The 27164-nt window shown below is 46.0% G+C and overlaps 2 protein-coding genes across 2 annotated transcripts; both read right to left on the bottom strand.

Moving 5' to 3' along the window:
- Nucleotides 1-213: 213 nt before the first annotated feature.
- Nucleotides 214-2879, bottom strand: LOC309399369 (uncharacterized protein; the record flags this gene model as incomplete). Its single annotated transcript, XM_081967105.1, has 4 exons — nucleotides 2706-2879; nucleotides 922-1047; nucleotides 305-809; nucleotides 214-236 (listed from the first exon to the last, which is right to left on the bottom strand). Exons 1-4 carry the CDS (start codon nucleotides 2712-2714, stop codon nucleotides 214-216), a joined length of 663 nt encoding a protein of 220 aa, XP_081823231.1. The 5' UTR covers nucleotides 2715-2879.
- Nucleotides 2880-22880: 20001 nt separating this feature from the next.
- LOC309399646 (uncharacterized protein) lies at nucleotides 22881-25570 on the bottom strand. Its single transcript, XM_081967675.1, has 2 exons — nucleotides 25117-25570; nucleotides 22881-24953 (listed from the first exon to the last, which is right to left on the bottom strand). The coding sequence occupies exons 1-2, from the start codon at nucleotides 25120-25122 to the stop codon at nucleotides 23907-23909; spliced, it is 1053 nt and encodes a 350-aa protein (XP_081823801.1). The 5' UTR covers nucleotides 25123-25570; the 3' UTR covers nucleotides 22881-23906.
- Between the last annotated feature and the right edge of the window lie 1594 nt (nucleotides 25571-27164).

Raw genomic sequence — 27164 nt, forward strand, 5'->3', positions numbered from 1 at the left:
GGTTTTTCTCCTGAGTGGATCCTTTGATGTGTATAAAGCGTGCTCCTCTGACTGAAACTCTTTCCACACTCCAAGCATTGATGAGGTTTTTCTCCTGTGTGGATCCTTTGATGTATATAAAGGTTGCCCTTCTGATAGAAGCTCTTTCCACACTCCATGCATTCATGCGATTTTTCTCCTGTGTGGATCCTTTGATGCACATAAAGGTTGCGCCTATGACTGAAGCTCTTTCCACACTCCAGGCATTTATGAGGTTTCTCTCCTGTGTGGATCCTTTGATGTGTATAAAGGTTGCCCCTCTGACTGAAGGTCTTTCCACACTCCATGCATTTATGAGATTTTTCTCCTGTGTGGATCCTCTGATGTGTATAAAGGTGGCTCCCCTGACTGAAGCTCTTTCCACACTCCAGGCATTTATGAGGTTTCTCTCCTATGTGGATCCTTTGATGTCTCTGAAGATGTCCATTATTTTTGAAGGATTTTTCACATTCGTTGCATTGATATTTCCTTCCTTCCTCCTGGATCATTTGGGGATTCCTGGGTCTTCCAAAGGACCCTCGGCCCTCCAGGACAATCTCAGGGCCTCCACCCATTTCCTCCACCCTGCATCGCCCTCCACGCAGCCGCCTTTTCCGGGGTCCCACTAGGCTCATCCCTTCTTCAGTCTCGGAGTCTCCGGACTTTCCCCTCCGTCTTCCGTGGAAGCCGCGCCTGGACCGAGCAGGGCTGCTCTTTGGGACCTGGTCTCCTCCTCCTCTCGGGCGGCGCTTCCTTCCTTCCTTCCCCCGCCGGGCTCCTCCGTCCTCCTGCTGGGGAGAGTGAGAGGCGGGTGATGGCTGTATGCCTTTCCCCGCAGGGGAGGCCCAGGCCGAAGTCTACGCCTCCCACTGCCTGCGACTCCCAGCAGTCCCCGCGCCCTACCTGCATCCGGTGACTTCCGTCGCCTATCCGCCGAGCTCTTCCGTTGCTCTTCTGGTTGCGCAGCTGTGGGCGGGGCCTCCTCCTCTCCTCCCTTGTCGCTGCCGTATGTTTCTCCGATTGCGTCACCTGGGAAGAAAACTTTCTCTTCAGGGCTGGTGCATATTTGCATGCGGCGCCTTCTATGCCATCCCATTGGCGGTGCCCGCTTTGTAACTCCGCCCCTCGCTCCTTATTGGGCGTGCCGCTCTGGCTCTTCTGCGTCTGCGCTCCTCCCGCCTTTGGCTCCGCCCTCCGCTTGTTGCTCTTCCCATCCGCTCCCTTCAGCCCTCCGCCCCTCTTCCAGTGCAGCCTTTTCGCCCTTCCTGTCTTAGTTCGCCCCTCCCTCCAACCTGGTCCCTTTTCGAGGCAGGGCTGCTCTGACGGGGGTGAGGGGGAGAGCAGCCTTCCCTCCGCAGGCCCACCTCGCAGGGTTGTTCGGAGGGGATACTTAAATGGGGGGGGGAGCCCAGACTGACTCCCGCAAAGCGCCTAAGGAGGGGAGGGGTGGAACGGTGAGGGGGGAGAATGGGAGTCGTATGTCCTGCCCCTCCTCTGGTGCCCCCCACCCACTCTTTCTGCACCCCTCTCCCTTCCCCCACACCCTTTCCCCCCACCTCTCTTTCTCCTCATCCCGTGCCCCTCCCTTTCCTTCTCTCCCTGCCTCTATTTCACCCCACCCCCTCCCTTTCCCTCTCCCCACCCCCTGCCCCTCCTCTACTTCCCACCCGCACTCCCTTTCTTCTGCGCCCCCCCCTCCATTAAGCTGTGTAGTCTGTACATTGTGAGAAATGGGCAGCTTGAGTGATTTCTCTCCTTGCCTCCTACAGACATTTTGCCTGATGGCTTCATGACCTCATCCATGCAGCCTAAACTGCCAGTTACTCTCAGTTGCCAGAGTGAAGATGCCACCCAAGAGGTTGGTCAGTCTTCAGAGGGGCTCCTGGGCTCTGGGGAAGCTTCCCTCTATTTGTAGCCAATTTATCAGAGTTGTATTCCAAACCTTCAACTCAATTTCTGCTCTCAGGAAAGGGGAGGTGGGTGAAGATGTGCTCCAGAGAACACCCAGCTCCCTTCCTTCTTCCTTTTAATTAGTCCTTGATCGTTTTTAATCATGTGGCATTGTTGCTTCTAAAGCCAGGCGCTCCCAGTTTGATCTGGAGCTAAAAAGAAATGAATTTCCTCCCCTTTGGGAGACTTTTACCTTTCTAAATGGGCTTCTTTGCTCACTTGAACATGCAAATACAAATCACCAATTAATTCAAGGAAAGCAAAAATGGTTGATTAAGGGTCATGTAAAGAAATATAATATTCAGTCCAAGAGACACATCAGTAAGCAAATGACCAAACTGTCATTCCCTCATTGGACAATAATGGCTGCAAAAGCTGATGGAGTTAGCAGAGGCAGCTAAACGGACTGATTAGAGAAAAGAACATAATTTTGTTTTTATTTCGAAACCACTTTTAGACTTTGTGCTTAAGATGGGGAAGAAAACGTTGATTTTGGGTTTTGCCAATTACATTTGATGCTAGGGAAGGTATGTATTATATAAAAGTAAAAGGTAAAGTTTTATGTTATTTATTCTCCTGTATCAAAAGGAGCGGATGAAATTAATGCTTTTGCCTCTACTCTTTCCTCTCCTTCCCTCTTCCCGGACTCGCTCCCCAGACTAGGCTCCGTCTCCCAGCCTCGCCATTTCTTCGGAGACCCTCCCAGACTGCAACTCCCAACATCCCTTGCGCCAAACCCGTGTCATCCGGGCTCCTCTGTCGCCGATTCAGGCAGCCCTCTCATTGCCCATTTTGTTTCTGGAAGTGGAGGCTTCACACCCTTTTTTCTCCAGAAGTTCCGCCTCTTCCTTTGAAGGGACCGCCCCAAGGACTCCTCCTGTCAATCGCCGCACTCCCCAGAGTGACCAATCGGCGCCCGCCTTCATTCACCAAGCCAGATGGCCCCTGCGCTGGGTGGATGGTTGCTATGGTTCCCCGCGGAGGTGGGGGCGGAGGAATCCCATTGAGGTTTGGCATCCCTCCCCTCTTTCCCTCCTATTGAGGCTGGGGGAGGTGGGGGGGTCTTCTGGGGTTGAGACCTTGTAGCCGCCTATAAAGGGGAGCCAGAGGGGTCCAGTGATGGAGGCACAGGGGGAGAAAGCAAGAGACGCTCTTTCGGTCCAGCCCACCTCACAGGGTTGTTGTTGGGGGAAGAGAGGAGGGAGGGGTCCCCGTGGCTGGAAGGGGGCGGGGCTCAGAGAGCTCCAAAGACCCCTCAGTCCAACCCTGAGCTCCAAATAGTCTCTTTTCTTCCACATCTTCTTCTCTGCCTCATTTGCAGAAATAACAAAGTCAGGATCCAAAGGAATAAATAAACTCTCCATATGTACTCAAGTGTGTTTTTAAAAAGCAACAACATGGCTTCTATTTGATGCAGGAAAGTTCTTCTTTCTAGATAGAAGAATGTGGAATTCTTGCACAAAAGGAGACCGTCTCCACTTAAAGAGGACCTAAGGAGGAGAATCTCCTGCCAATGGTTCCTGCTAGTGAATTTCCTCTCATTCTAATCCATTATTGTGGGGAAAAGGAAACAGGAAATCAAGCCATTTCAATATGACCCAAGTTGATTTCTTTCTGGGTCCCTTTAACTGCTGGACTCCTCAACATTTGGAATTGGACCAGAAGAGGGTCGTGTGCCTTGGGGGGTTTCGCTTCATTAAGCTATGCAATATTTGGTTGTGGAAGAAGTTGTTCAAGGAAGAGAGTTTTTTTTTTCTGTCCTGGTTTGCCGGATTACTTTGGGATGCTGACCTGGCTGGTTACATCGGACATATTGAGTCCCACGCCCCGAAGCTGACAACTACAAAGATCCCGCTTCTTCTTTACGCTGACAATGCGGTTCTCCTTTCATTGTCAAGGCCAGGACTGAAAAGATTACTTTCTGCATTTGGGTCTTACTGTGCTGAAAACCATTTGGCTATTAACTATGATAAATCAAAAGTACTAGTGTTTACTAGAGCCCAGAAATTGTATAACTGGGATATCAGTGGCAATGCTGTTAAGCAGGTTTTCCATTTTAAGTATCTAGGTATCCAATTTCAGAACACTGGTGCCTGGACTAGACATCGAACCCAGGTGCTGAACTCGGCCTCCTGTAGTCACTAGCAGATTTTAAGATTCTTTTATACCCAGGGAGGCCAGTTCATTCCCTCTGCCCTACGTATTTACAAAGCCAAAATGCTGGCCCAAACTCTTTATGGCATTCCCATATGGATACGGGGCTTCAAGGACTGCATTGAAAGAGCACAGGCTGCTTTCCTTAGAAAACTTCTGGGTCTTCCCCCTTGTGTTGGTTTTGCCTCGATATACCTGGAACTAGGCATTCGATAGGTGGAATGTATGGCCTGGATAAACACCTTTAAATGGTGGTTTTGGGTGCTCTTTCTGGCAGTTCCTGGCAGCTACCTCTCCTTGGTGTTCACGGACTCCCATATTTCTCGCTGGGAGAAAGAGCTGCTGAAGAAACTTCATCTGCTAGGTTTCACGGAGGATGCCTTGGGAAACTACGACCTCAAGGATGCCCAATTTAGGATAGTCCAACGGCTCGTGGACATTGATTTACAATATCTACGAGCCAGAGCCAATAAAACTTGCTCCCCGCTGACTCTCAACCAAGTTAATAACTATGGATTGAGGATGGCTTCCTATTTTTATACCCTAACCATTCCCAAGTATAGAAGAGCTTTTTCCCTAGCTCGCTTCAATGTCTTGCCTTCAGCACTTCTGGATGGTTGTTACAAGAGGCTCCCGATTAATAAGCGGCTGTGCCCTTGTGACAGAGCTGAGGTTGAGACAGCGGAGCATGTCCTTCTATTTTGCCCTATGTATAGCGCGGACAGATCTAGGTTACTGTCTCTTCCCGAAATCGTCCCCTCTGGTCCTGATGGCTGTGATCTGTATGTGCATTGCCTTGGGGATGTCTCCTCGTACATCACCTCTCAGGTTTCCAGGTTTGTTTTGAGAGCTGTGACCATTAGAGGAGAGAGCTGAATCCTCCCTTAATTGGGCTTTTGGTGACTGGCTGCTGTGTCTCTTTTGTACTGTTCGTGTTTGGTCTGTGACTGTAAATAAAGTATTATTATTACTTTGGGATGCAGGAGACAGTGTCTCACCTAAGCAGAAATCACGGAGGGAGCTCACCTGGGATGGAACAAAACACAAAAGAGCATGGCAAAAGAACGGGAACATGATGGGAAGTTCATCCAGAGCTACGTTAATAGTGGAGCTTCCCTTGACAGAGGCAGTCTACATACAAAAATCTGCCTTTTGTGAGAAATGGGCAACTTGATTTATTGCTTTTTTCACCTCCTAAGACATTTGCTTGACATTGGTGTATGTGTAAAAGGTGGAGCAGGTGACCTTTGGTAGGATGCAACGGGAGGCCTGTCATCTCTTACAGAATTCTGGTGGCTTCATGACCTCATCCATGCAGGCTAAACTGACAGTTACTGTCAGTTATCACAGTAAAGATGCCTTCTTAAAGAAGCCAGAGGGCGCCTGCATGGCAATGAGGCTTCTTAAAAGATTGGTGTCAATCCGTCCAACTTCTCACTGTCTGATCTCCCAGCGCCTGGAGAATAGCCAGGTGTTTAAGGCTAAAAGGATAGAGGCCCTTTGATAATATGGCTGGTATCTCACAAACCTTTGTTGGCCTTAGAGAGGGTTTCTGCTGGAAGACAAGGGGACCATTGAGGGAATCCAACTGACAAGAGTTTCAGGTATCTGGAGGTGGTCTTACACCGTATGGACATTTGCAAAACCCACATAGAATAAATGGTATCAAACAATGACAGGGAGAAGCTCTTTCACACCCACAACAATAAAGGCCAAATTAGCCTTGGATTCAACCACGGAACACTTACTTCAATTAGGATCTGAGTGGGATGATTATTTAAAGGCAATTTATTAAAGGATTGTAGCAAAGAGATTTCCATCAATGAAAAGAGGGAATCCAGGACTCAAAACTGGGTTTCATTTTATATTCCATACAATAGAAAAAGTAGAAAAAGAGAGTTGATTGCATGGAAGAAATCATCCTGCTAAGTTGCATTTACAACAAAGACATGGACAGTAACATCCCATAGTATTAAGCGTAACAACTGAAATGAGCATTGCATTAAAAGAACATTCACATGGGAAACAAACGGCATCATGAGTCAACCTAAGTCTGTTCTGAAAAAGTACAATTTAAGGAGGTTGAAACAACACGTACAATTGAAAAAGTCCTTTATTATTCAGCCTGAGACAGTCCCTTATTTGGCAGTTATTAATTACCCTTCTTAATATCTTCTTTACTCACCCACCCCCCAATTGGAATTATTACAATTATTATCATGAATATCCTTATTCTGTTGCTTTGTAGGTACACTGAGAGCTTGTGCACTCAAGAGAAATTCCTAGCCTGTCTATTCACACTTGGCCAAATTGAATATGCAATTGAATTCAATGCCTTAAATACACACTGTGACTGAAGATCTTCTCACAGTCAGGCATGTTCATCATTTTTCTCCCACGTGAATTCTTTGGTGTCGATGGAGCTTTCTACGCTCAGTATACACTATATTGCCAAAAGTATTCGCTCACCCATCCAAATAATCAGAATCAGGAAGTGTTCCAATCACTTCCATAGCCACAGGTGTATAAAATCAAGTACCTTGGCATGCAGGCTGTTTTTACAAACATCTGTGAAAGAAATGGGCCGCTCTCAGGAGCTCAGTGAATTCCAGCGTGGAACTGTGAATGGATGCCACCTGTGCAACAAATCCAATTGTGAAATTTCCTCGCTCCTAAATATTCCAGTCAACTGTCAGCTGTACTATAAGAACATGGAAATGTTTGGGAACGACAGCAACTCAGCCACGAAGTGGTAGCCCACGTAAACCCGTCCAACATCAGTGTGTGACCTCACAAATGCGCTTCTGGAAGAATGGTCAAAAATTCCCATAAACAGACTCCTGAACCTAGTGGAGAACCTTCTCAGAAGTGTTGAAGCTGTTATAGTTGCCAAGGGTGGACCAACGTCATATTGAACCCTAGGATTAGGTATGGGACTTCACTTGTAGTAAGTTCATATGCGAGTAAAGGTAGGTGAGTGAATACTGTTGGCAATAGAGTAGCATTTATGTGGTTTTTCTCCTGTGTGAATGATGTCCATACAGAGTTCCTCTCCTACTGAAACATGTTCCACACTCAAGGCATTTATGTGGTTTTTCTCCTGTGTGGATTCTTTGATGTTGACAGAGGTGTGAAATACAATGTATGGACATTTGCAAAACCCACATAGAATAGATGGTATCAAACAATGACAGGGAGAATCTCTTTCAAACACACAACAATAAAGGCCAAATTAGCCTTAGATTCAACCAGGGAACAGTTGCTTCAATTAGGATCTGAGTGGGATGATTATTTAAAGGCAATTTATGAGAAAATTGTAGCAAAGAGATTTCCATCAATGAAAAGAGGGAATCCAGGACACAAAACTGGGTTTCATTTTATACCCCCTACAGTAGAAAAAGAGAGTTGACCATTGAGGGAATCCAACTGACAATAGTTTCAGGTATCTGGAGGTGGTCTTACATGGTATGGACATTTGCAAAACCCACATAGAATACATCAGCGATGGCGTACCTTTTTTGGCTCGCGTTCCATAAGTGAGGGCCGTAGGTATGGGACTTCACTTGTAGTAAGTTCATATGAGAGTAAAGGCAGGTGAGTGAATACTTTTGGCAACAGAGGAGCATTTATGTGGTTTTTCTCCTGTGTGAATGATGTCCATACAGACTTTCTCTCCTACTGAACATTTTCCACACTAAAGGCATTTATGAGGTTTTTCTCCTGTGTGGCTACTTTGATGTCTATAAAGTCTGCTCCTCTGACTGAAGCTCTTTCCACATTCCAGGCATTTATGAGGTTTTTCTCCTGTGTGGATCCATTGGTGTTTATAAAGGTTGCCCCTATGACTGAAGCACTTTCCACACTCCAGACATTTATGAGGTTTTTCTCCTGAGTGGATCCTTTGATGTTTATAAAGGTCGCTCCTCCGACTGAAGCTCTTTCCACATTCCAGGCATTTATGAGGTTTTTCTCCTGAGTGGATCCTTTGATGTATATAAAGGTGGCTCCTCCGACTGAAGCTCTTTCCAAACTCCAGATATTTATCAGGTTTTTCTCCTATGTGGATCCTTTGATGTCTATAAAGGTTGCTCCTCTGACTGAAGCTCTTTCCACACTCCAGGCAAGTATGAGGTTTTTCTCCTGTGTGGATCCTTTGATGTTTATAAAGGCTGCTCCTCAGACTGAAGCTCTTTCCACACTCCAAGCATTTATGAGGTTTTTCTCTTGTGTGGCTACTTTGATGTATATAAAGGCTGCTCCTCAGAGTGAAGCTCTTTCCACACTCCAGGCATTTATGAGGTTTCTCTCCTGAGTGAATCCTTTGATGTGTATAAAGGTTGCTCCTCTGACTGAAGCTCTTTCCACACTCAAAGCATTTATGAGGGTTTTCTCCTGTGTGGATCCTTTGATGTATATAAAGGTTGCTCCTCAGACTGAAGCTCTTTCCACACTCCAAGCATTTATGAGGTTTTTCTCCTGTATGGATCCTTTGATGTCTATAAAGGCTGCTCCTCTGACGGAAGCTCTTTCCACACTCCAGGCATTTATGAGGTTTTTCTCCTGTGTGGATCCTTTGATGTTCATAAAGGCTGTTGCTATGACTGAAGCTCTTTCCACACTCCAGGCATTTATGAGATTTTTCTCCTGTGTGGATCTTTTGATGTTGATAAAGGTTGCTCCTCAAAATGAAGCTCTTTCCACACTCCAGGCATTTATGAGGTTTTTCTCCTGTGTGGATCTTTTGATGTTGATAAAGGTTGCCCCTCAGACTGAAGCTCTTTCCACACTCCAAGCATTTATGAGGTTTTTCTCCTGTGTGGATCTTTTGATGTGTATAAAGGGTGCTCCTCCAACTGAAGCTCTTTCCACACTCCAGGCATTTATGAGGTTTTTCTCCTGTGTGGATCCTTTGATGTGAATAAAGTTTGCTCCTGTGACTGAAGCTCTTTCCACACTCAAAGCATTTATGAGGGCTTTCTCCCTTGTGGGCCATTAGGTGTCTTTGAAGATTTCCATTTCTCTTGAAGGATTTTTCACATTCCGGGCACTGATATACATTTCCTTCCTCCTGGATCGTCTCGGGGGCTCCACCCGTTTCCACTCCCGAGCATCGCCGTCCAGGCAGCGCCCTTTCCCGGGGTGCCCCTGGGCTCATCCCTCCTGCAGCCTTGGGGCGTCCCGGCCTTTTCCCGCTGTCCCTTAGAGAAGCCGCGCTGGGACCGGGCAGGGCCTCATCCCGGGCGGCGCTTCTTTCCTTTCCCCGCCGGGCTCTTCCGTCCTCCTACAGGCAAGAGAGAGGGGGGGGCGGGTCACAGCTGCTTTCCCTTCTCCGCAGGGGAGACCCAGGCCGAAACCTCCGCCTCCCAGGGGCCTCCCTCCCAGGACTCTTCTGACCGCAGAGCCTCTCAGTCTACGACTCGCACCCGTCCGCGCGTCCTACCTGCATCCGGGCACTTCCGTCGCGTAATCTCACACGTCTCTCCGTCGCTCCTCTGATTGCGTAACTCTGGGCGAGGCCTCCTCCTCTCCTCCCCTGTCGCTCGCGTCCGTTTCTCCGATTGCGAAGAAAACTTTCTCTTCGGCGCCGGAGCAAATTTGCATGCGGCGCCTTCTACGCCATCCCATTGGCGGTGCCCGCTTTGTGACCCCGCCCCTCGCTCCTTACTGGCGTGCCGTTCTGGCCGCTCGGCGTCTGGACTCCTCCCCCCTTTGGCTCCGCCCCTCTGTTGCTGGCTCTTCCCATCCGCTCCCTTCCGCCCTGCGTGGCCTATCCGCCGTTCCTGCCTTAGTTCGTCCCTCCCTCCAACCTGGTCCCTTTTCGAGACGGGGCTGCTCTGACGGAGGGCGGGGATGTGCAGCCTTCCCTCTGCAGGCCTACCTCGCAGGGTTGTTCGGAGGGGAGACCTAATAGGGGAGGGAGAAGAGTCCAGATTAACCCCCGGAAAGTGCCTAAGGAGGGGAGGGGGCGGAACGGCTGGGGGGGGGAGGAGTCGTCTGTCGTGCCCCTCCTCTGGTGCCCCCCAACTTCCTCTTTCTCCCTCCCACTCCTCCTCACCCCCTGCCTCTTTCCCCCCATCCCCTCCCTTTCCTTCTCACCCCCTGCCCCTCCTCTTCTCCCCACGCCTGCCCTTCTTCTGGGACCCCCACCCCTCTTCTTTCACCCACCCCCCACCCCTGCTCCACCCTTTTCTTCTCCCCACACCTCTCCTTTTCCCCACCCCCTGCCTCTCTTTGCCCCATCCCCTCCCTTTCCTTCTTCCCACCCTTGCCCTTCTTCTGGGACCCCCGCCCACCTTCTTCTGGTGCCCCCCCTCCCTCCCTTAAGCTATGCAGTATTTCCTTTGGCAGAATCTGTTCCAGGGAGCCTGGAATTCCTTTTCCTGGCCTGGATCTGTGGAGGAGAAATGAGGCCTGAAGTTCAAAACTCGGGGAGAGAATTTCTGCCTCCTCAAACGTCTCACCATCCTTTCTCTGGAGGCCTTTGGGTGAAAGTGGCTTCAGCCCCCAGGCAGAAATAATGGAGGGAGCTCACCTGGGATGATGGAACAAAACACAACATGGCAACCGAAAGGGAATTCAATGGGAGGTTGACCCGAGGATGTATAAATGACTCTAAGCAGAGCTTCCCTAGAAAGGGGCAGTCTACATCCAGCAAGCTGGATCTTCTTTTGTGAGAAATGGGCAGCTTGAGTGATTTGTCTCCTTGTCTCTTACAGACATTTGCCTGGCATTGCTGCAGGTAGAAAAGGTGGATCAGAGGAGGTTTGATAGGCACCTGTCATCTCCTTGGGAATTCTGACATCATCCATGCAGCCTAAACTGCCAGTTACTCTCAGTTGCCAGAGTGAAGATGCCACCCAAGAGGTTGGTCAGTCTTCAGAGGGTCTCCTGGGCTCTGGGGAAGCTTCCCTCTATTTGCAGCCCATTTATCAGAGTTCTATTCCAAATCTTAAATTCAATTTCTATTCTCAGGAAAGGGGAGGTGGGTGAAGATGTGCTCCAGAGAACACCCAGCTCCCTTCCTTCTTCCTTTTAATTAGTCCTTGATCGTTTTTAATCATGTGGGATTGTTGCTTCTAAAGCCAGGGGCTCCCAGTTTGGTCTGGAGCTGAAAAGAGCTGAATTTCCTCCACTTTGGGGAGACTTTTACCTTTCTAAATGGGCTTCTTTGCTCACCTGAACATACAAATACAAATCACCAAGAAATTCAAGCAAAGCAAAAATGGTTGATTAAGGGTCATGTAAAGAAATGTAATATTCAGTCCAAGCGACACATCAGTAAGCAAAGGAACAAACTGTCATTCCCTCAATGGACAATAATGACTGCAAAAGTTGATGGAGTTAGCAGAGGCTGCTAATCGGACTGATTAAAGAACATAATTTTGTTTCTACTTGAAACCACTTTTGGATTTTGTGCTTAAGGTGGGAAAAAAACGTTGATTTTGGGTTTTGTCAATTCGATTTGATGCTACAGAAACTATGTATTATATAAAAATAAAAAGTTGAATGCTATGTTGTTTATTCTACTGCATTAAAGGAGTCGAGTAAAATAGTGGAGGAAGAGAGAAGAGTATGGTAGAGGGGAAAGCATTAAGTTCCTCGACTCCTTTAATGCAGTAGAATAAACAAAATAGCATTCAACTTTTTATTTAAACATTTTATTTTTCTTTATGTTTTGTATTTTATGCTATGATAAACTAATAAAAATTGAAAACAAATAATTAAATGCACTGATTGCTTCTGAAGCTTGAACAGCAGAAAACATTGATTCCAGATAAAAGTCCACATATGACAAATTGATGTCTTAGTCTTTCCCAGCTGGATTTGTGCCTTTCTTGAAAGTTGCAGGTGCATTCAGACACTCAGAATACTCTGTTGTGTAATGGCTGAAAAGGCAACTTCTCACATGTTTAAAAAAAAGAGCCTTGGTCAGGAAGGGGAAAACACACAATCTTAAAACTTAAAAAAGAGGCGAATATTCCCATGTTCAAAAGAGCTAATATGTCATTTCAAATTCGTGATGAAATCTAAAATGTGAAGCTAAAGGATGACACCTTTTGTTTAACTTGCTGTGACTCAACTTGCTTTCTTAGACTTTGCCTCAGCCTTCTCCTCCTCTCTTCTGGTCCTTTTCTCAAGGGGTTTCTTGCTGGGGAAATACTTGGTTGTGTAAACAGAGGCATAGAATCAACATCACGTGAACTCACCACTTTATAAAACCTTAGTAAGGCCACACTTGAATACTACATTCAATTTTGGTCACATCATTACACAACGTTGTTGAGACATTGAAAAAAGTGCAAAGAAGAGCAACAGGGATGATGAAGGGCCTGGAGACTAAAGGATATGAAGAACTGGATAAGGCTAGTCTAGAGATAAGAAGGACTAGGGATGATATGATAGCACTGTTCCAATATATGACAATTAACCAGTGGAACAGCTTGCCTTCAGAAGTTGTGGGTGCTTCATCCCTAGATGTTTTTTACAATAGACTGAACAGCCACTTGTTTCAAATTAAAAGGATATATAAATATATATATATAATTAATTATTAAATTAAATATATTAAGTTTAAAGAGGAAAAAATAAAAGAAACAATGATAACTTGGGTACGAATTTTGGCTGTGCAATAGAATTAGGTAAATGGCAGAAATTATGGGATGGAAACCGTAATCTTTATAAAATGTTGTAGAGATGGCTGTTTTTACCTGCAAGAATAGCGAATATGTACAAAGATAAATCTGTTAATTGTTGATATGTAACCAAATACCCGGTTCTTATTATCATATGTGGTGGACATGTCCAAAAGGAAAGAAGTTTTGGAATATAAAACCCATATATGGCTGGAAACTGTGATAACACAACACATAGACCTAAAACCAGAGATATTCTTGTTGGGCATGCTACCAGGAAATTACAATAAAGGCAATATACGTGTAATTCTACATATTGTAATAGCAGCTAGGATTGTATACGCACAATACTGGAAAAATGAAGAAACCTCCAGAGATGAGAATATAATTTTAAAAATATTGGAATGTGCAGAAATGGATAGGTTAAGGTTAAAAATGAAAGAAAAAGACAACACGGGGTTATATTATAAATGGTTAGTCCACAAAAACAGGTTAGATGGTTGGAAATATGAGAAAATGTGGATTACATGACAAAGATTTAAAGTGGATTAGTAAATACTTTGTTGGTTATCCACTTGATGTCAATATGGAAGATATTACTTTTTACAATAATGATTGATATTATCTACTATATGTTTGTATATCAATATGACTACAATGATCTGGAATGGTCTAGGGTCTCCTGCTTTAATAGGGGGTTGGAGTAGAAGGCCTCCAAGGTCCATCCACTGCTGTTATTCTGTTATCATTATTCTGTGACTTTGCCTGTACATAGAGAGCTTCTGCACCGGAAGCAAATTCCTTGTATGTCTAATCACACTTGACTAAACAAATTATTCAGCTGAATTACTCAGACATATATCTGACTGAAGCTCTTTCCTCACTGCAGACCTCTTTGTGGTTTTTCTCCTGAGTGGACTCTTTGATGTGAATCAAGGTTTCTTTTTGTAGAGAAAGCCTTGCCACAATCCAGGCATTGATATGGTTTGTCTCTTGAGTGGATTCTATGGTGTTTGTAAAGGCTCCCCATCCGATTGAAGCTCTTTCCACACTCGGGACATTCATGTGGTTTTTCTCCTGTGTGAATCCTTTCATGTCTCTGCAGGTCTCTTCTCGTACTGAAGCTGTTGCCACATTCGGGGCATTTATAGGGCTTCTATCCAGTATGGATTTTGGGATGATGATGATGGAGGCCTGAAGCCTCAGTGAAGCTCTTTCCACACTCCAGGCATTTCAATGGTTTCTGTCCTGCGTGGATCCTCCTCTCACGCGGCACTTCCTTCCTTTCCTTCCTTCCCTTTCCTTCCTTCCTTCCCTCCCTCCTTTCCTTCCTTCCTTCCTTCCTTCCCTCCCTCCCTTCCTTTCCTTCCTTCCCTTTCCTTCCCTCCCTCCTTTCCTTCCTTCCTTCCTTCCCTCCCTCCCTTTCCTTCCTTCCTTCCTTCCCTCCCTCCCTTTCCTTCCATCCTTCCTTCTTGTGCCTAGGCCTATAATAGAGTTGATGCAAGTGACTTTAGGCAAAGAAAACCAGACTTGACCAGGAAGCCGCGGTGGGACCGGGCAGGGCTGCTACGCGGGGGCCGCTCTCCTCCTCATCCTCCTCTCAGCCGGCGCTTCCTTCCTTCCCCCGCCGGGCTCCTCCGTCCTCCTTCAGGAAAGAGAGAGAGGCGGGTCACGGCTGCGTCCCCTTCCCTGCAGGGGAGGCCCAGGCCGAAGCCTCCCACGAAGCGGACCCGAAACAGACCCTCCCGGACTGCGACTCCCAGCATGCACTGCGCCAGACTCGCATCATCCGGGCTCCTCCGTCGCCGATTCAGGCAGCTCCCTCGTTGCCCGTTCTTTTCCGGAAGTGGAGGCTTCATGCCCTTTTACTCCAAAAGTTCCGCCTTTTCCTTTGGAGGGACCGCCCCAAGGAGTCCTCCTGCCAATCGCCGCCCTCCCCAAAGCGACGAATCGGCGTCCGACTTCCTGCAACCTGCCAGATGGCCCCTGCGCAGTTTAGATGGTTGCTATGGTTCGAGGGGGGTGGGCGTAGGGCTCCCTTTGATCTTTGGGGTACTTCTACCCCTCTTTCCCTCCTATTGAGGCCGGGGGCTCTTCTGGGGCGGAGGCCTTATAGCCGCCTATAAAGGGGATCCAGGGGGATCCAGTGATGAAGGAATGAGGGGAGAAGCAGGAGACCCTGAATTCAAGTATGGGGCAGCCGCTCTTTCGGTCCAGCCCCCCTCACAGGGTTGTTGTTGGGGGAAGAGGGGGGAGGGGCTCAGAGACTTGTTGTTGACTCAACCCTGCTTACTGTCTCTGGGTGTCTTTTACGGTTATTGTTCAGGAAGGTTGGTTATCTTGCCCCCAAACTCCGCAGGTAGTCCTAGATCTTTACAGGTACTCCTAGGCAAGAAAGTGGCAGTGTTGGTTTTTATTTTACCCTGACATCATATAAAAGGTTGCAAACTCAGAAGATATAAATGTGGGAATTCTCAAATTCCATGAATCCAAGCTCTTCAAGCTGAGACAACATGCTCTGCACTGATACATTCACACAGTTTCACAGTAACCATGAGATAAATCATAAAGCAAAGTGCAGGAGTATTCCTTGTTTTGCAAATCTATCTGTATGACAACAAACTGTATGATTGTTTGGAGATAAATATATTTGTACCAGCAGGCTCCAAGTGGGAGGAGGAAGGACAAGCAGTAAAAATGGAAGTGAAACCAAAGCAGCTTATAAACATAATATTAAAGAGCACCTGTCATTTCAGATCCATCATGGCAGCCTCCGGTAGCCTTTTTAATAGTGATTTTTTTCATGATTAAAATCAACCTGATTTAAATGTAATCCATCCTGCTCAGTTATCATCCTGCTCAGTTATATCAGAGATATGGACAGAAACATAATATTAATATATTAATAGTATATTAATATTAAGCATAAAAGTTGAAAGGAGCGTTGGATTAAAAAGAGAACATTCAGATGGGAAAGGGGATCATGAGTCCCGTGAGTCTCTTGGGAAAAGGTACAATTATATAAAATAATAATATCCATGAGGGAGTTTCATATATATAAGAGGAAGAGGAGCTCAGGCGGGCGAAAGGACGCGCTTTAGTCAGTGGGGTGTCAGAGGAGAGGATAGAATCTCTCCTCCTCTCCCCCACACCCCACTGACTAAAGCGCTTTCTTTCGACCGCCTGAGCTCTTCCGCGGGCGAAAGAAAGCGCTTTAGTCAGTGAGGTGTTGGGGGAGAGGAGAGAATGCTCAGGCATTCTCTCCTCCTCTCCCCTGACACCCCACTGACTAAAGCGCTTTCTTTCGCCCGCAGCACAGCTCACGGGCTCTTCTCGGGCGGAGACCTTATAGCCTCCTATAAAGGGGAGCCAGAGGGGTCCAGTGATGGAGGCACAGGGGGAGAAAGCAAGGGACGCTCTTTCGGTCCAGCCCACCTCACAGGGTTGTTGTTGGGGGAAGAGAGGAGGGAGGGGTCACCGTGGCTGGAAGGGGGCAGGGCTCAGAGAGCTCCAAAGACCCCTCAGTCCAACCCTGAGCTCCAAATAGTCTCTTTTCTTCCACATCTTCTTCTCTGCCTCATTTGCAGAAATAACAAAGTCAGGATCCAAAGGAATAAATAAACTCTCCATATGTACTCAAGTGTGTTTTTAAATTGCAACTACATGGATACATTTTCTTCCTAGATATAAGAATTCTGAATTCTTGCACCAAAGGAGACCGTCTCCAGTTAAAGAGGACCTAAGGAGGAGAATCTCCTGCCAATGGTTCCTGCTAGTGAATTTCCATAGAAATCAATACCTCATTGTGGAAAAAGGAAATCATATAATTTTGATATAATCCAACTTGGGTTCCTCCTGTGGCTCTTCAACTGCTGGAATCCTCAACATTTGGAACGTGGCTAAAAGAGGGTCTTGTCACTTGGGGGTTTCAGCATCATGAAGCTATGCAATATTTTCTTTTGGCAGAAGTTGTTCAAGGGACATGGGTTGTCCCCCCCCCCCTCCTGCATGGCTGGATTACTTTGGGATTCAGGAGAATCAGGAGACACCTGTCTCACCTAAGCAGAGGGAGCTCACCTGGGATGATGGAACAAAACACAGAAGAGCATGGCAGCACAAAGGGAATGCGATGGGAAGCTCATCCAGAGCTACATTAATGAATGGAGCTTCCCTTGACAGGGGCAGTCTACATACAAAAATCTACCTTTTGTGAGAAATGGGCAACTTGATTGATTGGTTTTTTCACTTCCTGCAGACATTTCCTTGACATTGGTGTACGTGTAAAAGGTGGAACAGGTGAACTTTGGAAGGATGCCAAGGGCGGCCTGTCATCTCTTAGGGAATTCTGGAGGCTTCATGACCTCATCCATGGAGGTTAAATTGACAGTTACTGTCAGTTATCACAGTAAAGATGTCTTCCAATGAGTCAGAGGGCGACTGCATGGCACGGAGGCTTGATACGCTTCTGGGCAGAGGTGGGGGCTCCCTTTGAATTTTGGGGTCTGGTCTTCATCACCACCCCTTCACCCCCTCTGTGGGAATAAACTTTCTGTACTTTGTGTTTGTGGGCCTTAGCAAGAACATAACAAGACGTGTGGTTTTGGCTAAAGGAACTGTTGCTCTTGGCTAAGAGGAACTGGAATTCTTTGTATGGCGAAAAACAACTCCTTATATGTCTCACTCCTTATTTGTATCACTATATGCTCATATGCATCACTATATGTAACCAATCATTTTTGACTGCTTAAAGCTTCCTGTTATGTTCGGGCGTTGCCCTGGGCTCTCATCTCTTAGACAATCTCGGTGTCTGTGTATTTCATGAGTAGCCGGGAAAATCCCCTCAAGTGGTGACCCCGACGTGATTGGAAAGGGAGAATCCAGCAGGGTTTCCTCTCCAGTACATCCGCCTTCTACCCTACTTTTCGCCAGGACTTGGAAGAAAGCTTTCATCAGATTATTGCTGGTCAATTCTGATTCTACGTGAGTAATGGGTAGCGATCTCTCATCAGCCCAGTTGAGGCACGTCGGGGAAATACGGGAGATAACTAGGCGAAATTATTTTTATTTTCAGCCTAATGGGAAAGCATGTCAGTTGAAAGAAAAAGAAATAAAGAACTTATTGCAGTATATTTGGGAAAACATACCAACGTATCCCTTATCAGGTAGTGTTAAAGTTGAGACCTGGAAAAAATTAGGAACTGTTTTTCATCAAACACCCCGAGCTCCTCCTGATGTTTTGACAGCTTGGCGCTCCGTTATGGAAGCCATAGAAACACAGGAGCGACCTTTGAATGCTCTTTTGCCTCCCCCCGCAGAGGGGGTTCCTCCATACTCAGAGATAAAGTTTTACCCACAGGCACAATCAGGCTGTTCCCCTGAAATTAATCTTAGTAATCATGGCCATCTTATCCCTTCTCTTGCCACTCCGGGGTCTGTTCCTTCTGTCCCCGTAATTAGTGACCCAAAATTAGTTAAATCCGGAGCAAAAAATATTGTGGAAGAGACTTTGGGTGTTGCTTTGCAGCAGGGGGAATTAACCACAGAGGAAGCTATAAATTTGCCACCAAGTGCTTATCCTGTCAGCATAGAAGTCGATGCACAGTTAAATCCGCAGCGGCAGTGGAAGCCTTTGCCTCTGCGAACCTTGAGAGAGATTAAATTGGCAGTTAAGGACTACGGTCTTAAAAGCAAATATACCCAGGCTGTGTTGGAAGCTACTGCTTTTGGAAATATGATGATACCAGAGGATTGGAAGGGCTTGATGAGGATGATATTGACTCCTGCTCAGTATTTGGTTTTTGACTTGCAATGGCGTCAACAGGCAGTTGCCAGGGGCACAACTCAAATAGTACCTGATCAGATTTATGGCTCAGGACAATTTTCTACAGTAGAACAACAACGAGATGGCACTCCTGAGGAGGCTTTCCCTGTGATTGTGATGGCTGTTTTTGCAGCTTTGAGTAAGGTTGATGACACCCCCGGTGCAGGGAAAAGTTTCACTCTCATTAAGCAAGCTAATGGTGAATCCTATGGTAGTTTTATTGATAAGCTTGGTGGCTTGTGGAAAAAAAAGAAAAAAGGCTTCCTGAAATACTTGTGAAATACTGAAATACAATGATTGTTTGGCATGAGCAAGCATGAAGGTCTGATTGCAGTATGAATGTGAGTATGTGTCCCCCATGCCCCAGGGAGTGATAAGTGAATGGATCCAGAGATCCACGTGATTGCCTGTGTGAACCCCCCCCCCCCCCAATCTTCCTTCTGGGTCATTCTTTGGAGGGAAGTAGGAAAGGTGGGGAGAATGAGTGTCTGCTCATTTTTACCATGAGTGTGTGTATGAAACGCCCCAGTGATACCTGTGAATGCCTTTAAGAGGGGGGTTGGACTAGAGGACCTCCAGGGTCCCTTCCAACTCTGTTATTGTATTGTATTGTATGAATTGCAGATTGTTCCAGTAAAAATAACTGCATGAAATGTTACAATTTTTTTGCTCCAAATTTCTTTGTTTAAATGCACACGGAGGTATTTTGCTAATTAATTTATGGCAGCTGACGGGAACCTTTGTTTGGTTTCGTCCGTCTGTGTCTGCCACTACTTAAAGTTTTTTACTTGATTTATTTTGTTCCTCTTTCGTGCCCTTGCCACAGTTGAAAAGATTTTGAGCATTCCATTTGTGGTTTGCATAACTTGTCAGCTTCTCCTTTTAATATTTTTCAGATAAAAAGACTCCGTTTTAAAATGTCTTGCTATTATTATTTTTTTCCTACCTTGCAATACTGTTGTTTTTGCAACACTAAAAATTGTTTGTTGCTACTTTAACTTTTCACATCTTTTTTAACAAACTTTTTAACTATATTTCTGACTTTTATTATGTGTGTCAAGTTAGTTTTAATTTTCTAGGTAATTTTTTAACTATGTTTTTTTTTCAGATTTTTTTTTTTTTTGATAATTTTTTCATCAAAATGCCTGGGGACTGGCACAATTTTGCCATATGCCACTCAACCAGGTCAAGCAAATTGTTTCATCTTGCCCCCAGTGTTTTGGGACATCCCCCTCTGGGGACACGGAACTTAATCCCCATGATTTGGCCTCTCATCACTATGGCAAATGGATGTCACCTATGTTTCCTTTTTGGCTCCTTAGACGTAAATTCATTTATCTATTTTTTTTGGCCATATTTTATTGAGAAGAAACAGCTAATTATGTTTTTTTCTCACCTTTTTTCAGCCTTTACTGCCTTGGGCAAACTTTTCTTTTTAAAGACTGATATTGGCCTGGCCTATTTTTCATTGGCCTTTTTGTAATCTTGTACTCATTGCAACATTATTTTAATTTTGGGGTTTTTTTTCCCCTTAATTGGTCCTTAGGGACTGTTTTCTCAAACAAATAAAAAAGGAGGGATTTTGGGTACCTAACAATTTGGTGTACCCCAATTTGGCTAATTTGGCGTAGGTAACATAATAGATTTAAAAAGTTTGTTTGCCTCCCCCGCAAAGGGGACGAGGACATGCTGTGCTTGTTTCACAGATCTTTGTGGATTCTAGCATGTGACCAGTTCTCAAATCCAGTTCCAGAGATGACCAAGATGACTTTACAGACAGCACAGTGGCCAATACAATCTTGCCAAAACAGCTGTCCAGTGATGTGAATGAACCTGAAGCCAACCATTGAACAATATATTGGCAAAGCAGGACACCTTGGAGATGATCTTTGGAATGATAATAATTTTGTAAAAGATGTTGCTAAGACTGCTAAAAAGTTGAATCTCACAAATTGTTGGATTTGTATGCATATGCCTGGGGATGCAAGGGGAGGGTTAACATTACATGGGTTGCCTTTTAATCTTAGTGGGTGGAAAACCTTTCAGCCTGAGTCTACAGCCACATATAAAATATCAGCTAAGGTTCATTTAAAGTTGAGAGAAAGTGCCTCTGTTTGTTTTCAATCATTTGGGTTGTTTCCCAATGCCATCAGCATGGGGAATTGGTCCCACTGTAATAAGACTCATATTTGGAATTCCTCTCAGAGATGTTCTGCTATACTGAGTCAGCTTGCCAAAAGCGGAAGTACGAAGGATTCCACAATCTACGAAAGTAATGGTAATATGACAGTGGCCGAATATTGGGCTTGTAGTTTCATGGAAAGTTTAATCAGCATAGCTAACTCGTCTGGAAAAGTTGCCTTGCCAGATGGCCTGTGGCTCCTGTGCGGGAATGAAGGATATCGTCAAATCCCAAAGGACTGGAAAGGAATTTGTACATTTGGTTTGGTGATTCCTGTGATTTATGCCATTGATAAATTGCCTAACACTCGACTTCGCAACAGAAGAGATAACATTGACTCTCCTCTTTCTTTTGGGGGTAATTTGGGCACACAGATCAGCCGAGCAGTTTTACCTCCATTGGGAGTTGCTATGAATTATAGAGATTTGCATAGTTTGAATAATTGGACTGTTGCCATGTTTAATGAAACCATATTAAGTGTTAAACTTATTAATCAGGAATTGAAAGAGATAAGAGAAGTTACTTTGCAAAATCGGTATGCTTTAGATATTGTTTTAGCTGCTAAGGGAGGTGTGTGTGCTTTGATTCATTCTCATTGCTGTATGTATATACATGATAATTCTCCTAATATTTCCAAAACAGTGCAAGTCATGGAAGATATGATCAAGAATAATCCGCTCCGGGGGACTGGGTCGGGTGCCGTAGACATATGGGGAGCCATGTGGTCCTGGTTGCCTGATGGGTCCTGGTTTCGGAGCATAATTTCCATCGGAATTATGGTGGTTGTAACCTTTGTGCTGCTTTGCTGTTGCATTTAATGTATTCCTTCTTTGCTGTCTGTATGTAGAAATATGTTTTTCAGAAAGGAACAAACGATTATGTATTCGAGCAGCCAAGATGAACTTCTGAAGGTCACAACTTTTGCGACACAAAATAAAACAGGAAAGGAGGAGATGTGGGAATAAACTTTCTGTACGTGTTTGTGGGCCTTAGCAAGAACATAACAAGACGTGTGGTTTTGGCTAAAGGAACTGTTGCTCTTGGCTAAGAGGAACTGGAATTCTTTGTATGGCGAAAAACAACTCCTTATATGTCTCACTCCTTATTTGTATCACTATATGCTCATATGCATCACTATATGTAACCAATCATTTTTGACTGCTTAAAGCTTCCTGTTATGTTCTAATAAAAGAGAGTGTCAGGCGTTGCCCTGGGCTCTCATCTCTTAGACAATCCCGGTGTCTGTGTATTTCATGAGTAGCCGGGAAAATCCCCTCACCCCTCTCTATTCAGGAGATCAGGGCTCTTCTGGGGCTGGGATGGGCAACCAGTTTGATTTATTCTGGGACCTTACAATGCCCTGAGTTCAACAGAAGAGGCAATGAGATGGCAACGCCTAGCCTTGAAAACACCCACTGCCCCACTCCCCCCCCCCCAGGTCAAACATAACCCTGATGTGGTCCTGAATGAAATCGAGTTTGACATCAGGGGACTAGATGAATCTTTTGCTAATCATTTAGCTGATGAAGAAGAAGCACAGAAATGCTTTCACAGTCCTGACAACTGGGAAACACCTAGTCTCTGCACCTAGTTGGAGATCAAAGAGGTCCCTAATGAGTCTTATTCATTTAAAACTTTCTTATAAATGCTCATCTTTCAGTCAACTCTCTGCAGCTCACGAAAAGCAGTTTTAAAAACTATACAACACATAAAAACATAAAACATTGAAAATAAAAACCAACAAACAAAAGATTGGCTTCAATCCATGCCAACTTCTCATTGTCTGATCTCCCTGCACCGGGAGAAGAGACAGGGGTTTAAGGCTAAAAGGATGGAGGCCCTTTCAGAATATCGCTTGTATCTTGCAAATGTTTGTTGGCCTTAGAGAGTCCCTTGTAGCGGTTTCTGCTGGAAGACAAGGGGACCATTGAGGGAATCCAACTGACAGGAGTTTTAGGTATCTAGGGAGAGTCTCTACCGATATTTGTAAAACTAATATAGATATTATCTAACAATGACAGGGAGAAGCTCTTTCAGACCCCACAACAACAAAGGCCAAATTAGCCTTGGATTCAACCAGGGAACACTTGCTTCAATTAGGATCTGAGTGGGATGATTATTTAAAGCAGTTTATTAGAGGATTGTAGCAAAGAGATTTCCATCAATGAAAAGAGGGAATTCAGGACACAAAATTGGGTTTCATTTTATACTCCATACAGTAGAAAAAGAGAGTTGATTGCATGGAAGAAATCATCCTGCTAAGTTGCATTTACATCAAAGACATGGACAGTAACATCCCATAATATTAAGCATAACAAATGAAACGGGCATTGCACTAAAAAAACATTCACATGGGAAACGGCATCATTAGTCAACCTAAGTCTGTTCTGAAAAAGTACAATTTCAGGAGGTTGAAACAACATATACAATTGAAAAAGTGGTTTATTATTCAGCCTGAGACAGTCCCTTACTTGGCAGTTATTATTTACCCTTCTTAATATCTTCTTTACTCACCCACCCCCCAATTGGAATTATTACAATTATTATCATGAATATCCTTATTCTGTTGCTTTGTAGGTACACTGAGAGCTCGTGCACTCGAGAGAAATTCCTAGGGTGTCTATTCACACTTGGCCAAATTGAATATGCGATTGAATTCAATGCCTTAAATACACACTCTGGGACTGAGGATCTTCTCACACTCAGGCATGTTTATCATTTTTCTCCCACGTGAATTCTTTGGTGTCGATGGAGCTTTCTATGCTCAGTATAGCTCATTCCACCCTCCAGGCATTTATGCGGTTTTTCTCCTGTGTGGATTTTTTGATGTTGACAGAGGTGTGAAGTACTAGTGAAGCTCTTTTCACACGCGAGACATTTGTAGGATTTTTCTCCTGTGTGGATTCTTTGATGGATATCTAGACTTCCACTTTGACAGAAGCTCTTTCCCCACTCTATACATTTATGCGGTTTTTCTCCCCAATGGATCCTTAGATGTGTATAAACGTGGATCCGCTGACTGAAGCTCTTTCCACACTGCAGGCATTTGTGAGGTTTTTCTCCTGTGTGGATTGTTAGATGCCTTTGAAGATGTCCATTAGTTTTGAAAGTTTTTTCACACTCCGGGCACTGATATTTCTCTTCTCCCTCATGGATCCTTTTGGGAAATCCAGGGTCTTTCCAAGGACACTCCGTCCTCCAGGCATATATTCGGTTTCTCTCTCCAGTGGATCCTTTGATGTCTATAAAGATGTGCCCTTTCACGGAATCTCTTTCCACACTCCAGGCATTTATGAGATTTTTCTCCTGTGTGGATCCTTTGATGTCTATAAAGATGTGCCCTTTGACCGAATCTCTTTCCACACTCCACGCATTTGTGAGGTTTTTCTCCCCAATGGATCCTTTGATGTTTATCAAGTTTGCCACTATGGCTGAAGCTGTTTCCACACTCAAAGCATTTATGAGGTTTCTCTCCTGTATGGATCCTTTGATGTGTATAAAGGCTGCTCCTCTGATTGAACCTCTTTCCACACTCCAAGCATTTATGAGGTTTTTCTCCTGTGTGGCTCCTTTGATGTGTATAAAGGCTGCTACTCTTTCTGAAGCTCTTTCCACACTCCAGGCATTTATGAGGTTTTTCTCCTGTGTGGATCCTTTGATGTGTATAAAGGGTGCCCCTCTGACTGAAGCTCTTTCCACACTCCAGGCATTTATGAGGTTTATCTCCTGTGTGGATCCTTTGATGTCTATAAAGGTTGTCCCACTGACTGAAGCTCTTTCCACACTCCAGGCATTTATGAGGTTTTTCTCCTGTGTGGCTACTTTGATGTCTATAAAGGTTGCTCCTCCGACTGAAGCTCTTTCCACACTCAAAGCATTTATGAGGGCTTTCTCCCTTGTGGGCCATTAGGTGTCTTTGAAGATTTCCATTTCTCTTGAAGGATTTTTCACATTCCGGGCACTGATATACATTTCCTTCCTCCTGGATCGTCTCGGGGGCTCCACCCGTTTCCACTCCCGAGCATCGCCGTCCAGGCAGCGCCCTTTCCCGGGGTCCCCCTGGGCTCATCCCTCCTGCAGCCCCGGGGCGTCCCGGCCTTTCCCCGCTGTCCCTTGGATAAGCCGCGCTGGGACCGGGCAGGGCCTCATCCCGGGCGGCGCTTCTTTCCTTTCCCCGCCGGGCTCTTCCGTCCTCCTACAGGCAAGAGAGGGGGGGGGGGGGGCGGGTCACAGCTGCTTTCCCTTCTCCGCAGGGGAGACCAAGGCCGAAACCTCCGCCTCCCAGGGGCCTCCCTCCCAGGACTCTTCTGACCGCAGAGCCTCTCAGTCTACGACTCACACCAGTCCGCGCGTCCTACCTGCATCCGGGCACTTCCGTCGCCTAATCTCACACGTCTCTCCGTCGCTCCTCTGATTGCGTAACTCTGGGCGAGGCCTCTTCCTCTCCTCCCCTGTCGCTCGCGTCCGTTTCTCCGATTGCGAAGAAAACTTTCTCTTCGGGGCCGGAGTAAATTTGCATGCGGCGCCTTCTACGCCATCCCATTGGCGGTGCCCGCTTTGTGACTCCGCCCCTCGCTCCTTACTGGCGTGCCGTTCTGGCCGCTCGGCGTCTGGATTCCTCCCCGCTTTGGCTCCGCCCCTCTGTTGCTGGCTCTTCCCATCCGCTCCCTTCCGCCCTCCGTGGCCTATCCGCCGTTCCTGCCTTAGTTCGCCCCTCCCCCCAACCTGGTCCCTTTTCGAGACGGGGCTGCTCTGACGGGAGGGGGGGATGTGCAGCCATCCCTCTGCAGGCCTACCTCGCAGGGTTGTTCGGAGGGGAGACCTAATTGGGGGGGAGAGTCCAGATTGACCCCCGGAAAGTGCCTAAGGAGGGGAGGGGGCGGAACGGCTGGGGGGGGGAGGGAGTCGTCTGTCGTTCCCCTCCTCTGGTGCCCCCCAACTTCCTCTTTCTCCCTCCCACTGCTCCTCACCCCCTGCCTCTTTCCCCCCATCCCCTCCCTTTCCTTCTCACCCCCTGCCCCTCCTCTTCTCCCCACGCCTGCCCTTCTTCTGGGACCCCCACCCCACTTCTTTCACCCCCCCACCCCTGCTCCACCCTTTCCTTCTCCCCACACCTCTTTTTCCCCACCCCCTGCCTCTCTTTGCCCCCATCCCCTCCCTTTCCTTCTTCCCACCCTTGCCCTTCTTCTGGGACCCCCACCCACCTTCTTCTGGTGCCCCGCTCTCCCTCCCTTAAGCTATGCAGTATTTCCTTTGGCAGAATCTGTTCCAGGGAGGCTGGAATTCCTTTTCTTGGCCTGGATCTCTGGAAGAGAAATGAAGCCTGAAGTTCAAAACTCAGGGAGAGAATTTCTGCCCCCTCAAACGTCTCACCATCCTTTCTCTGGAGGCCTTTGGGTGAAAGTGGCTTCAGCCCCCAGGCAGAAATAATGGAGGGAGCTCACCTGGGATGATGGAACGAAACACAACATGGCAACCGAAAAGGAATGCAATGGGAGGTTGACCCAAGGATGTATAAATGACTCTTAGCAGAGCTTCCCTAGAAAGGGGCAGTCTACATGCAACAATGTCTTTTGTGAAAAATTGGCAGCTTGAGTGATTTGTCTCCTTGCCTCCTACAGATATTTGCCTGGCATTGTTGCAGGTAGAAAAGGTGGAGCAGGGGAGGTTTGATAGGCACCTGTCATCTCCTTGGGAATTCTGATGGCTTTATGACATCATCCATGCAGCCTAAACTGCCAGTTACTCTCAGTTGTCAGAGTGAAGATGCCACCCAAGAGGTTGGTCAGTCTTCAGAGGGGCTCCTGGGCTCTGGGGAAGCTTCCCTCTATTTGCAGCCCATTTATCAGAGTTGTATTCCAAATCTTCAACTCAATTTCTGTTCTCAGGAAAGGGGAGGTGGGTGAAGATGTGCTCCAGAGAACACCTAGCTCCCTTCCTTCTTCCATTTAATTAGTCCTTGATTGTTTTTAATCATGTGGGATTGTTGCTTCTAAAGCCAGGTGCTCCCAGTTTGGTGTGGAGCTGAAAAGAGCTGAATTTCCTCCACTTTGGGGAGACTTTTACCTTTCTAAATGGGCTTCTTTGCTCACCTGAACATATAAATACAAATCATCAAGAAATTCAAGCAAAGCAAAAATGGTTGATTAAGGGTCATGTAAAGAAATGTAATATTCAGTCCAAGCGACACATCAGTAAGCAAATGACCAAACTGTCATTCCCTCAATGGACAATAATGGCGGCAAAAGTTGATGGAGTTAGCAGAGGCTGCTAAACTGACTGATTAAAGAACATAATTTTGTTTCTATTTGGAAACCACTTTTGGATTTTGTGCTTAAGGTGGGAAAACAACGTTGATTTGGGGTTTTGTCAATTCGATTTGATGCTACAGAAACTATGTATTATA

Source organism: Natrix helvetica (genome assembly GCF_964273705.1).
Source record: "Natrix helvetica genome assembly, chromosome: 15".
Lineage (NCBI taxonomy): Eukaryota > Metazoa > Chordata > Lepidosauria > Squamata > Natricidae > Natrix > Natrix helvetica.